The 15,447-nt window shown below is 39.6% G+C and overlaps 1 protein-coding gene across 2 annotated transcripts in view; it reads left to right on the top strand.

Annotated features, from left to right (window-relative positions):
• The window catches only part of TFAP2D (transcription factor AP-2 delta), a gene marked incomplete at both ends in the record, with an annotated part of 53,455 nt that overhangs the window by 12,341 nt on the left and 25,667 nt on the right, over window positions 1-15,447 (top strand). For both annotated transcript variants that reach the window (XM_079713786.1, XM_079713785.1), the window contains 2 exons: window positions 2,581-2,746; window positions 2,924-3,042. In XM_079713786.1, coding sequence (XP_079569912.1) covers window positions 2,581-2,746; window positions 2,924-3,042 — 285 coding nt within the window. The remainder of the gene's footprint in view (window positions 1-2,580; window positions 2,747-2,923; window positions 3,043-15,447) is intronic.

Below are 15,447 nucleotides of genomic sequence, written 5' to 3' on the forward strand. Positions count from 1 at the left end.
GAGTCCTAACCACTGGACCACCAGGGAACTCCCTTATTTTCTTAATATTTTTGCTTCAGATGACCTTACTATTGCCTAAGTCCTAAAGCTAACGGGGTCATGATTCTTACAACATGACAATAAAACCCAGATTCACTGATATCTAGCTTACTTTCCTGTTCATCTCAACTTTTGACAGGTCACTTGAGTTTACTTTTAAAATACATTTTGCATCTAGAGGTAAAAAGTGAGAGTATCAGTGAAAGTATAGTGGTAGTTTCTAGACCAGAAATCTGCAGAAATTATTATTATTATTATTATTTGTTTAAAAATTCTCTGTGAGAATGTGCGGTGGGGAAGCACAGTTGAATTTGGTTTTCCAGCTCCTGAGGCAGGCATCTGTACGTTTTTTCACTATGTTGGCCACAAGTTTAACTGCCAAGAAGAAGATTTCAATTCGATCATTGAGACTATGACCTTTCAGGCTTCAAACTGAGGGCAGGTTTCCAGACACTAGCATTGGGAATTTAGCCAAGTGTACAGGACTCATCTTCCAGCCTGTAGAGAGCTGGCTGCTTGGATGTTCTCAATATCTGGTCTCATATTTTGGAGTAGGGGGCATTCAGGGTGATCTCCAGCCTCGGAATGCTTAGGGAGAAAGACCCGGGTCCTAGCACTTTCAGGGGAATCTTGGATAACTGTAGGACAGCAGGAGGAATTCCAGAAAGCACAGGGGTAGAAACACTTTAAGAGTGGGGCAAAGTTAGCCTGTTCTCTGCACCCAGGTCCAGGGCCCCTTTGTCCTTTTAAACATCCTCCCAGATTCCTTAGCCCTTGTGCCTAGAAAACACACCCGAATCTGAATGCCACAGACCTGATCGACATAACATTCCATCTGAGCTGCTTAGTCAAGGAAGGGAAGGCAGGTGATGAGTCCTAGACCAGTGCTTCTCAAAACGTAATGAGCACATGAGTCACCTGAGGGACTCGTTCAAATGCAGATTCTGACTCAGAAGGTCTGCGGTTGGGCCTGAGATTCTGCATTTCTAACAAGCTGCCAAGGAGATGCCAATGCTGCCAGTTGAGAACTACCCTTTGAGTAAAAATATTGGACAACACTCTCCTGCCCATTCTTCTTCCTCCACCTACTTTTTTCTCATTTCCCTCATAGAACTTGACTGTTTTCTGGAGATGGGTCTTAAGATTACCCATAACTGAAGAAATACAATGTATGCTCAGAAAAGCAACCTTTGAATTTGGACTTGCCACTGAGCCTCCAAAGCTCTGCCCTCAGATTGTTCAGTGCACAGGGGGGAGCCTTGGATCCTGAGGCTGTACAGCCGCTGCATTAGCAGCGTGGACACTGGCTCAGGATTTTTGCGTTATAAGGGAGGATCCGGGCAGTAGGAAACCCTCCCCACTGATGATCGCTTTGGGTCCTCGAGTCTACTCCAGCTGCCTGAGGTTAGGGGATGTTCTCTGTTATTCCTGGAGGAGAGGAAAGCTCCAGGGGGCTTTCTGGACCTTGGAGACGGAAGGCTTCTGCTCCAGGAGCCCCAGCAGGGTGAAATTGCTTAGTGATTTTTTTGTTTTGTTTTGTTTTTTTCGGTACGCGGGCCTCTCACTGTTGTGGCCTCTCTCGTTGCGGAGCACAGGCTCCGGACGCGCAGGCTCAGTGGACATGGCTCCCGGACCCAGCTGCTCTGCGGCATGTGGGATCTTCCTGGACCGGGGGACGAACCCGTGTCCCCTGTATCAGCAGGCGGACTCTCAACCACTGCGCCACCAGGGAAGCCCCAGCTTTAGTGATTTTGCTAACAGCAGTTAACTTTGCTTTGTTCTCTACTAGTAATAAAGATAATAACAAATACAGTAATATTATTGGCCATTAACATTTAATGTGTTACTGTTACTATGTTCTAAGTCTGGTGCTGTGTTTGATTGTGTGTGCTGATCCTGAAAGCTGACATATGTAGAGAAATTTGACCAATTATCCACTCACATGGGTTGAGAGTTTCTGGCAATGGGCACATGATTTTTAGTGGTACCTGGGGACTGAATGACTCTGGTGCCTATAGTTGTTAGTTGGACGAGGGGAGAGAGATGGCACTTCTCAAACATTTTAGAAATTAGCTTCAAAAGTTTTGTCTATATAGTAAGTCATGGATTAAAAAAAATCTATCTATTGTGTATATGCGTGCACATACAAAAACATACACACACAGAGCCATGGATATATAATACCTACCCTTTTTGGGTATTTACCTAATTGAAGTGTTTCTTGATGTGGATGATGTCAAAATTAACTTTGGTGGGCCAGCCAACACTCCACAGGATGCTAATTTTGGCTAAAATAGTTTAATTTTTATACCCTCACACATATTTTCTGTGTGATATTTGAAAGGAAAACCTTGAGTGTTATTTGAAAGGACATCTTCAGAGCAGCTTTCTGAGACGATCCAGGTGATAGATGTATAAGGAAAATTGTGCCATGTGTTTCCAAATCCTATGTAGTGTTGTGATAGTAAGTTTATCACATGTGTTTCATGTTGTTATCTGCTCACACAGTCACTAATATATAATATACTTTTCCCTCCAAAGGTGGCACCTGCGTGGTCAACCCCACAGACTTGTTTTGCTCTGTCCCCGGCCGTTTGTCCCTTCTCAGTTCTACTTCCAAATACAAGGTGACCATTGCTGAGGTGAAGAGACGCCTCTCACCACCTGAATGCCTCAATGCTTCACTCTTGGGAGGCATTTTGAGAAGGTAAGAAAAAGGTGTTTTCTGGCACTGCGGTCTTCTAACTGTACTGGCACCATGCTCCCCAACCCTCAGCCCTTACGTTTTCTGTCCCATGTTGAATACCCCATGTGGTCAAGTCTTCTCGTCATTTTACTCCGAATGTCAACTTTCAAAACCTAGCTTTTGTTGGTTTTCGGACAGAGCAAAATCCAAGAACGGGGGTCGCTGCCTGAGGGAGAAGCTGGATAGGCTTGGCCTGAACTTGCCAGCCGGAAGACGGAAAGCAGCCAATGTTACCCTCCTCACTTCCTTAGTTGAAGGTATGACTTTTTAGCTCCGCAAGTTAATGATGGAAGGTTAGCAATTCTTTGAAATTCAGGTTTGTTTGATTACGCTGTGTCATTTTTGTCTATACTGTTAAGATAGTTACAGGTGAATTTCCCAACTAATCATGATAATGAAGATTAAATTCGACTTAATATAAGGCTTAGACATTGATTCATAAACTATCATCTGATTTACTAATCTTGGCAGTAATAGGAAAGAAGATAACAATAGAAGATTTAGGTACTTAGACAAGTATTCCCCACATAACAGCAACAAAAAAAACTCTGCAATTGTCATTTTTATTATTGTTTATTTTAGCGTTCAGATAAATCTGGTTTAACTCATTGTTATTCAGTGCAACATGATCTACAGGATAAATAATAATCCTTTATAGAGAGTTCACAGGAGTCAAGGCATGGCACCAAGCCTGAGAGCACATTGTATTAATCCGATAGACATCTCTTAAAGTACAGTGAAGTTCCACGGCTTTATGTGTGGGTAAGCTGACTCACAGAAAGGTTAAGGTTAGCCAGTGGGGTAGATGCAGACGTGGAAACATACTCCCAGAAGTTTTTTTTTTTTTTTTCCAATTTACCTTTTCCCTTGTTTCTTCTGTAAGAACTAAACTTTACATATTCTCATTCAGTCTTCTAAGAGGTATTATTGGAGACCTTTTAAACTTTGTGGAAGAGCTTTTGAATTCAAAGGAGAGTTCTTCCATAACCTAGAATGCTATTGTTTTAAATATGAATGAAGAAGCCTTTTTGCCAAGCCTTATCTGAACACACCTATGACACTTTTCTTGCATTGGTTTCTCACTTGACCATAAGACACTGTAGGAAGTAAAAGGTAAGTGAAACATACAAACAAACATCTTGCCTTTTTTCCAGATTATCAACACACACTATTTACTGAACAACTCTGTGAAATAGTGTGTTCTTGACCTTGGTCTTGGCAAAATTGCTTTGGTGATTTTGGTTTTTTTTTTTTTTAAATTAATTAATTAATTTATTTAGGCTGTGCCAGGTCTTAGTTGTGACACATGGGATCTTTAGTTGCAGCATGTATGTGGGACCTAGTTCCCTGACCAGGGATCAAACTCGGGCCCTCTGCATTGGGAGCGCAGAGTTTTACCCACTGGGCAACCAAGGAAGTCCCTGATTTTGCTATTAACAGGTATCTTTGCTTTACTTCCTAATTGTAATAATGATAACAACCACAATAATATTATTGGTCATGAACATTTAATAAGTGTTAACTGTTACTATGGTATATATCTTGTGCTGTTTGCCTGTGTGCGCTAATACTAAGAGCTGGCATATGGTAAAGGGAGTTGACCCATAATCCATCCATGGGGGTTGGGCGTACTAAAGGAAGAGCAAAGTAGAAAAAAATGACTAATGGATTGATTCTAAAGAGAGACAGATTCCTGCTTAATATAAGTGAAAACATCATGAAAATTATAGCTATCTAACAAAAGAACAAAATATGTTCAAAATATAAGAGTGGGTTCAAGAATCATATGAATCATAGAACATGATTGGTTCTCAAGCCCAGTTCCACAGTAAAATCATGGGCCTGGGCCCCATTCCCAAACCACTTGAAATGCAATCTCTGGGGGTATGGCACAGCTATCTACATTTTTAAAAACACCCCCTGATATATAATGAGGTTTAAGGATCATTGACTTAAATGTTCCTTGAGATACTTTTCATGTAACTGGTGTGAAAAGTAAAGGCCCTAAGAGAGACCTTTATCCAAGGTGTCTGTGAATGTCCATCCAGTAAAACCTGAAGAACCCTAAAAGGGTGTAGTCAAAATTCTTCTTATTGATTTTTATGTTAGCCCAAAACACCAGAGCACCCTGTGTGGGAATCATTGATGGATGCTCACAGAAAGGATACAGGTTAAAACGTGAAATCCTAGGACCATCTCGTGGTCTTGCCAGCTACTCTTCCAGCAAAACTCTCCTATCACAAAAGTGCTTGGCTTGTGTTCACCTCTGCTCACAGAGGTGTCACATCAGCCTCGGCTGATGGAACTTAAGATTTTAACCTTCTCAGATGCATCTCACTTTAACTGGATGCTTTTGAAATCCCCCAAATATTCATGGTGTAGAGAAATAAATATTTTATTGTTGAATTCCAGGCATTCTGATGGAACTGAGGAAATGAGATTTAGGGGCAAAGGGACCTTTTGCATTCCTCAACTCCCCACATGTTACATTATGACCCTCAAATGTGTGCATTCTCTCTCTCTCACACACACACACGCATGCGTCTTAAGTTTCACTACTATGTACTATGTTCTATGGTATTTTTATTCTATTCCATATTTTTGTATTCTTTTAAAATGCTGATTGTAAACCCACTACTTTTAAATGCTGAATGTAAGCCCACTAAATTTATTTCAAGATTCACTGTTGAGTCATGGGTCATGACCCATGGTTTAAAAAACTACAAGTGGTCTTAGGACAAGAGGAGAACCTAATATTCTGTGACCTTCGTCCTCTTTGTGCTAACATGGATTTGATTCAGTTATTTCAAGTTTGTTTTGCTTATACCATTTTAGCTGGTAAATTAAAACTTTACCATGGTTACTGGTTGGTATTCATAGACCTTGAATTGACCATGTCTTTGGTAATATTTTTGCCCCTCAATCAAACATTTTTGCGGGAGCCAGTGACATTTTAGATTAATTTTTTCCAGAAATTCTAAAATGAGATTTCTAATTGTCAGAAATGGTCCATCAGCTTTCTTATAAACCTAAGGCTCTGTAGGAAAGAATACTAATCTTTTTCATCATTTAGAAACTTTTTATCTCCCTGATGGCCCAAGACATTGCTGGGGTTCAATCCAGCAATGGTTCAGTCCTTCCCCATTTTGGTACAGCACTTGAGACCAAGATAATTCTGACTGGCTTTATTCCTCATTGACCACACTTGGAAATAAATCTCCTTAAGGTCGACCTTCTGTGACTTTTTAGTACTTGTCTCGGCCCCTTTGTGGGGATGCTTTGAATACAGCCTTGCCATTGATGCTATTATGATAAAAATCCCAAAGAAAGAGTAGTGTATGGGGACACTGCTAGACTCTCCATGCAGACATGATTTACCCTTTGTCAAGATTCAATCAGTGAACAGTAAGGTACCTTATAACAGGGAATGAAATTAGCAAATGAAGGTATGGTTTTCAAAAACTACCCTTGTCACTAACCTCACAGTGGTTTCATTGTGATATTCCTGGGTTTCCACATTTGCCTTGGGTTTCCAATCATTTTGTTTTTAATTATTTTATAATCATTTCCCCCTGTATTTCTTTTAAATGGAGTCACTCTACTAATAGTGCCATTCTAGCATCGTTGTCAAATCAACATATTAGAGTCATTATTTTAGGGAATATTTTAGGAATTTATGAGAGGGCTATTTCATGCAAATTTATAATATTTAAATTATCCACAACATTTCTGTTACAAATAGCGTTGCGCCTAATAACCAGTGGGATGAAGAACTCATGACTAACTTTTTTCACCAGATAAAGTTGTTTGAAAAGTGAACATTTTAGTAAGGCACGTATTTAGAGTGGGGATTTTTTTTTGGTCCACATAGCACAGATATATTTGACCTACAATGAGATATGAGTATTTGAATTCAGAGTCCACTGAATGTAATACTAGAAAATATTCCTTTTTTACCCATATGTCTTCAGTTAATGGGGTTTAAATATATAACTAATGGTTGGTACACCTTCTTGTACCCACTTTATCATAAGCCTGGAGTTCTTTTTATTTTCCCTTGTTAATCACATTACTATGACTTCTCCTTTGTCCACTCTGGTATCTATAACATTAGAGAGTTGTCATTTTCTGGAAAATTCAGTGGATTAGAATTGCTTAACCCGATTCGCTGATCTTCCCGAGATCTTGGGATAATCCCAGACTCTTCCAGAGTGGGAGAAATTCTATATCTGGAGAACATTCAAAGAGTTTGACCAATATTATTGTTCTAGTTCTAATACTCTTGCTATGTATTTGTTATTTATGAATCACCAATTAGCTGCTTCCTCTATATTTTATTCCAGAATAATCTTTGCAGCGTTGGCAGTTGTTAAAACAAGTATAAGGAGTCAATTATGGCAGGAATGAGGAGTCATTCCTGTGTATCACTCCCACCTCACTTGAGGTTTTCCAAGATGGCCAAAGTTACGGAGTGTTGCTGGAGGGAAGTTTTGTTCACTTGAGTGGGGTGCTTTCCTGGGACAGTTCTGCTCAATTTACAGAGGCTCATATAGCATTCTCAGGCAACACCAGGAGTTCCACAAGCATAGTTAAGTCCTTAAACATAAATACCTTGGCTTTCAGTTTGTCATGACCAGGTATCAAATTCTGTTTATATATATATTTTAAAAACAGTATGGGGCAGTGAAGGGTATAAATATGCATCAACAAAAGAAAGGGGACCATTTACAAATATTGTGTGTGATATCTATTCACTCTTTTCAAATCTAAACCTTTTGTCCCTTTTGCCTCTTTCTTTAGTTTTCCCTCCCTCCTTCCTTCCTTTCTTCCCTCCTTTCTTGCCTCCCTCCCTCCCTCCCGTCTTCCTTCCTTCCTTTCTTTCTTTCTTTCCTTCCTTCCTTAATTCTTTCTTTCCTTTTTTTAAAAAAATTATTTATTTATTTTTGGCTGCATTGGGTCTTTGTTGCTGCGCGTGGGCTTTCTCTAGTTGAGGCGAGTGGGGGCTACTCTTCGTCGTGGTGCACAAGCTTCTCTTTGCGGTGGCTTCTCTTGTTGCGGAGCACAGGCTCTAGGCGCGCGGGCTTCAGTAGTTGTGGCACACGGGCTCAGTAGTTGTGGCTCACGGGCTCTAGAGCGCAGGATCAGTAGTTGTGGTGCACGGGCTTAGTTGCTCTGTGGCATGTGGGATCTTCCCAGACCAGGGCTCGAACCCATGTCCCCTGCGTTGGCAGGCAGATTCTTAACCACTGTGCCACCAGGGAAGCCCTCTTTCCTTTCTTTTTAAAGTAAGCTCCCAGCCCCTGTCCTGCACTTCTCACCTCATCCCTTGGACTAGTACCTCCACCTCTGCCCCCAGTAATAACACTTTTGACATTTGGCTGACTTTGGGCAGGTTGCTTAACCTGACTGAGCTTCATTTTCCTAATTTACAGATAAGGATCACACTATCTGTGATGTTTAGGGTAATGCTAGCTGTTATAACAGTTAATTTCCAAATTTTCAGTGGCTTAACACGATAGAAGCTTCTTTCTCACTCTTCACAGATGACGTGGGTGTTCCTCCCCCGGGCCCTTCCTTCCTCTTAGTCTCATTCAGGGACCAGAGTACTTCCACCTCTAGCTATGCCCTCCTCTAGGTCCTGGGAGCCCTATGCATTCAGCTCACAATAAGGAAAGACACGATGGTGAAAGGACACAGCTTCCAACCCACTTGGCCAGGAATTGGCCTACGTTGCTACCGTCTACATTCCATGACAACTAGTCCCATGGCTATGCCTAATTCCAGAGGCATGAGATATGCCAGAAAATGTAGTGCCTAGCTGGGCAGAATCTTCTCAGCAACAACTCTATAGTATAAAAGAAAGGACAAATCTTGGATGGTCCAGCTCCCATTTCCGCCACATCTGCTTTGTGTGTCTTTTGTAGAATTAAATGCATTCGCTACATTAAACACTTGACACCGTGGGGCAAAGAGGCACTTAATAAAAATTAGTACCTGTTCCCTTGTCTCTTTCTCCCTAGACAATAGTGTTACTTAGTAGCAGAATTTACTCAGGATCATAAAACTTTAACCCTGGAGGGAAATGGAAGATTGAGTAGTCTAAGGCAGTGGGACATAGCACACATGGTTAAAGAGTGTGCTTCCGGAGCCAAATAGCCTTGTTTGAACCTGCTTCTACCACTTACTAGCTGTGTGCTATAGGGAAAGACTCACAACCTCTCTGAGCATCAGTGTCCTTACCTATAAAGGGGTGTTAATAATAAGGTTGTTGTTGGAGTGAAATCAGAATGTTTATAAAGCAGTTCACAGGGTGCCCAGCAAAAAGTTTGTGTCGATAAATTTTAGTTATCTTTATTCTCAAATGAGAAAACTAAGGGACAGTGAGATTAACCATTTTGCACAGGATCAGGGGAGCAGCAAGGAGGAGAACCCAGGTCTTCTGGTTTGCAACATCACCATGTGTTTTCCACTCGGATTTATGTTAGTGGCATGGATTCTGAACGGTTGCATTGCTGAACTACTTCTGAATTTAACTATATATTTATAGTTAGAGTTACAACAGTTATAACAATATAACTAAGGAATAGAAAGAAGTTATCAATTCCTGAGCCTGTTTTTCACCATGGATTGGACATCCGTGCTGCTAGGAATCCTGGGCAAGCTTGTTGGGCTTTTCTGCATCCAATAGGACAAGCTGTTTTTAACATCCTGATGCACCATCTGCTGCCACTTAATCCTCCAAAGTTAGGATGACATTAAATCTTGCTTCTTTCTGTTTTTCTGGAATAAAATTATCAGTAGTGTCTCTTGTACTTTCAAAAGGGTGCCAGTCTAGTTAGTTAGTTAGGAGACTATCCTACAAAACCTTTTCCTTCCACTTCAGCCAAATCAACCTAAGGTAGGAGACAGGAATGCAATCACTTGGTGCTATTTCCCCCTTTGTCTTTAATCCTGAGCCTATATGATTGCATTTCCAAGAAACCAGGGAAAAGAACGATCAACTTGACAATGAACACTTTCCTATAAATGAGCTATTAGGGAGCAATTTTCTTCGTACGATTAGTCCATGGCTTTTTAATTTAGGAAGAGGTATTGTTCACTGCTTGAGGCTTGTAGAATTCAAATGCCAAAATCCTTTTGCCAAGCATCAGTGATAATACATGCACAGGGCACACTCAGCATTATTTGCTCTTCTCACGGAATTTAGAACAGAGGTGCTATTCCCCTTGTCTTCACACAGGTACCAGAGTGGGTTTCTCTGGGTGTGTGGAGCTTAGGGCTAATCTCCAAGGACGCACAGCATGGCTGTAGGTCTGAAAGGACCATCATCCCAACATAACTCCTTCACCAGCCATTCCAGACATCACATTTCCACCTAAGTCCCTCCTCTGGGATAAAGGTTTCCAGCTTTCTTCTAAAAATGTATGTGATATTAAAAGGGTCATACATTGACCCCTTGTTATATTGTTATAATAGTTCTAATTGGTGCTCACTTTAGTCACACGATAACCTGGAAGAGCCTAATCACTAGGGGACCCTGGTGTCCCCTTTTGCACACAAACACTCTGGCATTGACAATGTCTTCTTGGGCACAGCTTTGCATTTCAGAGCTGCCAGTGGAATTGGACTCAATAAGTAAATGCTAGTGCAGTCTATGTTAGTCAGTCATCTTAAGGTCTTTCTTGGAAAATGGCTTTTTTTTTTCAGACTTATAGGTATTATCTGTAAATTTCTTATTCTTTTTTTTTTTTTTTTTTGCGGTACACGGGCCTCTCACTGCTGTGGCCTCTCCCGTTGCGGAGCACAGGCTCCGGACGCGCAGGCTCAGCGGCCATGGCTCACGGGCCCAGCCGTTCCGCGGCATGTGGGATCTTCCCGTACCGGGGCACGAACCTGTGTCCCCTGCATCGGCAGACGGACTCTCAACCACTGCGCCACCAGGGAAGCCCCTGTAAATTTCTTATTCTAAGTCATGGAATAGTTTCTATCGAGAGACCCTGCTTTGATAATTGATCATTAGGTAGCAATTCGATATTGTTGTCTAATATCTGAGAACTCATGTCTATCAGAATTTTCAATAATTGATCTCAGTATCTTACAATATTATGGATTAATACACATCATCTCAGAGGAATCTTCTTAAATCATTTGCTTACTTCCTAATAGTGCTCCCCTGACCTGCATCTTATGGTTTCATTCATTTTCAGGGAGAAAGGTGTTTACATGTAGGGGGTAGAGGAAATAGGCTATTGCACATATGCCCTTGTGTCTGTCTGTGTGCTTGCGGCGTGCTTAGATTCCTACTCCTATTCTGGCACAAAAAAACAGATGTATCCAAGCCTGTTTGGCTCAGTCCTGCCTTTGCCCCTTTGGTCCAGCATACTACTCACTCTTGCAAATCACAAAGCTTCCTTAGAAGCACGTCTCTGCATGACTTTCCTAGGTTTTTTCTTTTTTCTACTATTCTCTCTTTCAAAGTTCATGCCAACTAATGTGCTTTTCAAAACTCAGTGTCTGCGTTTTTCCATTGTTTACGTTTGTCAAAATTCGTCGGTGTTCTAATAAAATTGTAGATTATAATTATTCCTAATGATGTCTAACTCCTACTGAATAGTAATGAAAGTTTTGGAATTGCTTAGGTTTCCATTTACAACAAGTATTTGAGTTTAGATGAAATCTTTCTAAGAACTGAGTCAGAGGGTAGTTTTGCTTTTTAATTAATATAATTTTAAGTAGGTCATTCGTTAGATGGTAAAAATTCAAAAGTTACAAAGGGTATATAGTGAAATGTCTCCTTTTCACTCTATTCCCCATTTAGATCCTCTCCTGGAAGAAACAAATGTTACTGGTTTCTCTATTTCCTTCCAAGGATATATATGTGTATGCATAGTTTTGGTTTTTATTTTAAAAATTATAGCGTTCTATACACACTGTTCTACACATTTTTTCACACATTATCTTAGTTTTATTTTCAGTTTTTACAAGTTGTTCATTCTTTTAAACATGTACAGTATTCCGTTGTTTGAGTGCATCATAACTTATTTAACCAGTGACCTACTAAATATCATATAGGTGTTTTTAATCTTTGGCTATTACTAATAGTGCTACAATAAGCAACCTCGCACTTACATAAATAATTCTTCAGATATGCAAGTATATCTATTCAATAAATTCCTAAGAATGTGTTGCAGGGTCAAAAGATATTTGCATTTGTAATTTTAAAAGATTATTGGAAGATTGCTCTTTACAGTGGTTGTAAATTTATAATTCTATCAGTGATGGGGGTAAGAAGCATTGATATGCTAGTACTCCCCTATACTCTAGCCCAAGCACGGCGCTATCAATTTTTTGATCTTTGCTAATTTGAGTGGAAAAAAAAATAGACTACCTCTATTATGAAGGAGGTTGAGTATATTCTTAGGAGAATTTTATGAGCTTTTTTGTCTGTTCACTTGCTTTGTACCAATAGGGTAATTTTTTACATTTTTCTCATTCATTTGTAAGTGCTCATCGTATATAAGGAAAACGGGCTGTGTGCCTCTGATATGAGTTGCTAAGCGCCTCCACCCCTGGGTCTGGTTTGTCTGTTTGCTATTATGAGTTTTTTGTTTAGTTGCTTATTTGTTCAGATCTATGTCATGCAGAACTTTTTTATATTGATATAATCATATTTCTCATATATTTTATTCCATGACCTTTCATTTTTATTGTAATATTTTGAAAGTCCTTTTTCATCCCAAGATTATAAAATATTTCTCCCATGTTACCTTCTAATTTCTTTGTGGATCTATATTTTATGTTTAAATCTTTGATCCATCTGGACTTTTTGTTGTTGTTGGATGTATGATATAGATCTAATTTTACTTGTTTTTTTTTCCCAGATGGCCAGCCAGTTGTCCCAACATCTTTTATTGATAATCCATTTTCCCCTACTGTTATGAAAAGCAAGTTTCATCTTACACTAAATCTCCTTAAACAAATATACTTTTTAAATTGACTGATGACTTTGTTCCCCTAACAATATCTCTCCTTTACCCCACCACATAGCCATTTTTGTTTCTAGAGTGTGTATTATATCAGCCAAATAAGGCAGAACTCAGTATGCAAGAACCCAGATAGACAGAGGTCTTTACAGTTTAATATTAACTCCATAGTAACTGTTTTCTTTTTTACTGATATAAGCCACAGAATCGTTGTTTTGGGGGAAGGTGTATATTTCATCTCCACATAATGCTTTCCCTTCACCTTAGGACAACCGTGGCTTGAGATGAGGTCAGGAGCTTTCAAAAAATGCAGATGCCCTGGCTCCAGAGATTGAATGACGGGGGGTAAAACCCTGGTGTGTGTGTGTGTGTGTGTGTGAGAGCGTGTGTGTGTGTGTGTGAGAGAGTGTGTGTGTGTGTGTGTATGCACACATGCTTGTATACACACATATTAAACAAACTCCCAGGCTATGGGAATAGCAAGGATTGAAAAACACTGTCTTCAAGCATAATCTATTTTATTAAATGGCTCCACTGATACAATGATATACTCAACGGGTATTTTATATGTTTCATTCTTTCTAGCAATTTTCTTTTGCTCTAGTTTTTCACTTATATTCTTTGGAAGGGGTGCCCCGCAAGATTATTGTTATAATTAACCAATAAAATATTTGAAAGCTTTTCCATTTAACAAATGTTTACTAAGTACCTATTATGAGTCAGGTACTGTACTAAGCACAGAGTATGGAATGGGGAACAAAACTATCACTCTGAGGAACAAAGTGTTGGTATTTAAACAAAGTCCTCGTTAAATAGGGAAACTACCACATTATAAGACACTTACCTATAGTGTAGATTATATGATATATAGTGTTACAGAGTGCACTCCTTTTAGAATCGTTCTGGAAGCCTGTAACAGGTACATTAAACCTGTCCTTCAGCTCTAGGGTTTACTGAAGCTTGATATTTTTTTTAATAACTTTTAAAATATCTCATCCAGGTTTGAAAATATTCTCAAATTTGCTATCTAATAGATGCTTCTCAGAATAATCCCAGAGATAGATTTGAATGTGCTATTTTCCATACATGTAATTAAAATTGAAATCACAGATATGTGACTGGAATTTAACACATATGAATTGTTGCTTTCATTTAATAATATAGGGTATTACAATAAGAAGTTAAAACTAAGTTCTTTCTAAGGCAATGAATTTAGTGACAGTTGGTGAGAATTGTCTAGTGAATAACAATGTACAAGTATCCTTTAGTACAAATTAGTTTTAGATATTGATTTACAGTTGTCTAAAGTACATTTTCTTCTAAAATACAATAATTCTAAAAGGAGAAAAAATCCTTAATGACTGGATAAAATGTTGAAATGAGGTGTGTTCATTTCTATTTTAAAAATGCATTTAGACCTGCTTCAGGTAAAATAATGTGGGAACCCAGAATCTCAGTAAAATGATCAATCCACTTTCCTCAGAAAACATTTTTCCCATTAACTTTCCATTTCTGGGCTTCAACAATAATTGCCATATAAGTGTTTCCTAATATTTACCCTTAGTTGTTTACTTTTTGCTTTTGAGTGTGAAAAATGAATGCCCTGAAAAAGAGCAAATTCTCTTTTTATGCTCTTCCCGTATTCTGTAACTTTGCTTGTGTTGGTTTTTTGAGAGAGAGGTCCTCAGCATGAGTCATTAACTGCTGCTGTTACTATTGAAAAATGGTTTCCCCTTTTTTGGAAGGGGGGTCTCACTACTTGGCGTAGAGAGCCTAAAGCCTTGCACTTAGAATATCCTGTCCAAGCTCTCAAACTATCCCCCATGTATCCTACTTCTAAAACAGTAATTTTTGGAATGACATGAAGTACAGTGGACGTATTTGCCAAAGTTACTGTGTTGCTTCAGTGGTGTAAAGAAGCAGGGGTGGGGTGGTACTGGTTTCTCAGGTGGCACATTGCATTGAAATAAAGGAAGAGCTTAAATCCTCTCTGGAAAACAGCCACCACGGGGCATCCCATCTCATCGTGCACAGAAATGAGACAACAGCCGCCATGTTTGCTATATGGAATCTAGCCCTCCAGGGATCACACTGTCACCCCAGGTTACTGCACCTACTTGTTCACGTGAGTACTTCGTCTCCCCACAGAGACAGAGAAGCTCATAGTTCTTTATTTTCACAAATCAGTCAAATCCCCTAGAGTCTTATTCACATGCTTTTCTGCTCCAAAAATTTCTATTTTTCTTAAACCTGTTGACTCTAAGGTATCTGTGGTACAGGACTGAACTGTAGATTTGTCATTTTTCCTGAATATCATGTGTCTTTTAATTCGTGGATCCATTAATTCGTTCATTCTTGGGTCCTCACGCACAAAGCTTTTGTGGCATGGTCTACACATTTTAACTACACATCAGAGTGTCTTCACTTGCCACTTCTTTTGATGTAGCATCGCTATACATCCAGTAACAATGTTACGTCGCAAGCAGGAGAAAGCAGTAAACAGAGCTAAGGGAAGGAAGGATCTGGCTGTCAGTGTAAATGTAAATAGCAGCTGTTCCATTCAAACTGTTTTTAAAACTACCACACGGTGAGAGGTTTGCATAAAATGGGCCAGATCCTCAAGAATCAGGTTTTAACACAAAATTTAAGAGGCATGCTGCCATCCTCCTGTTTGCACTG

Source organism: Hyperoodon ampullatus, assembly GCF_949752795.1.
Source record: "Hyperoodon ampullatus genome assembly, chromosome: 10".
Taxonomy (NCBI): Eukaryota; Metazoa; Chordata; class Mammalia; order Artiodactyla; family Ziphiidae; genus Hyperoodon; species Hyperoodon ampullatus.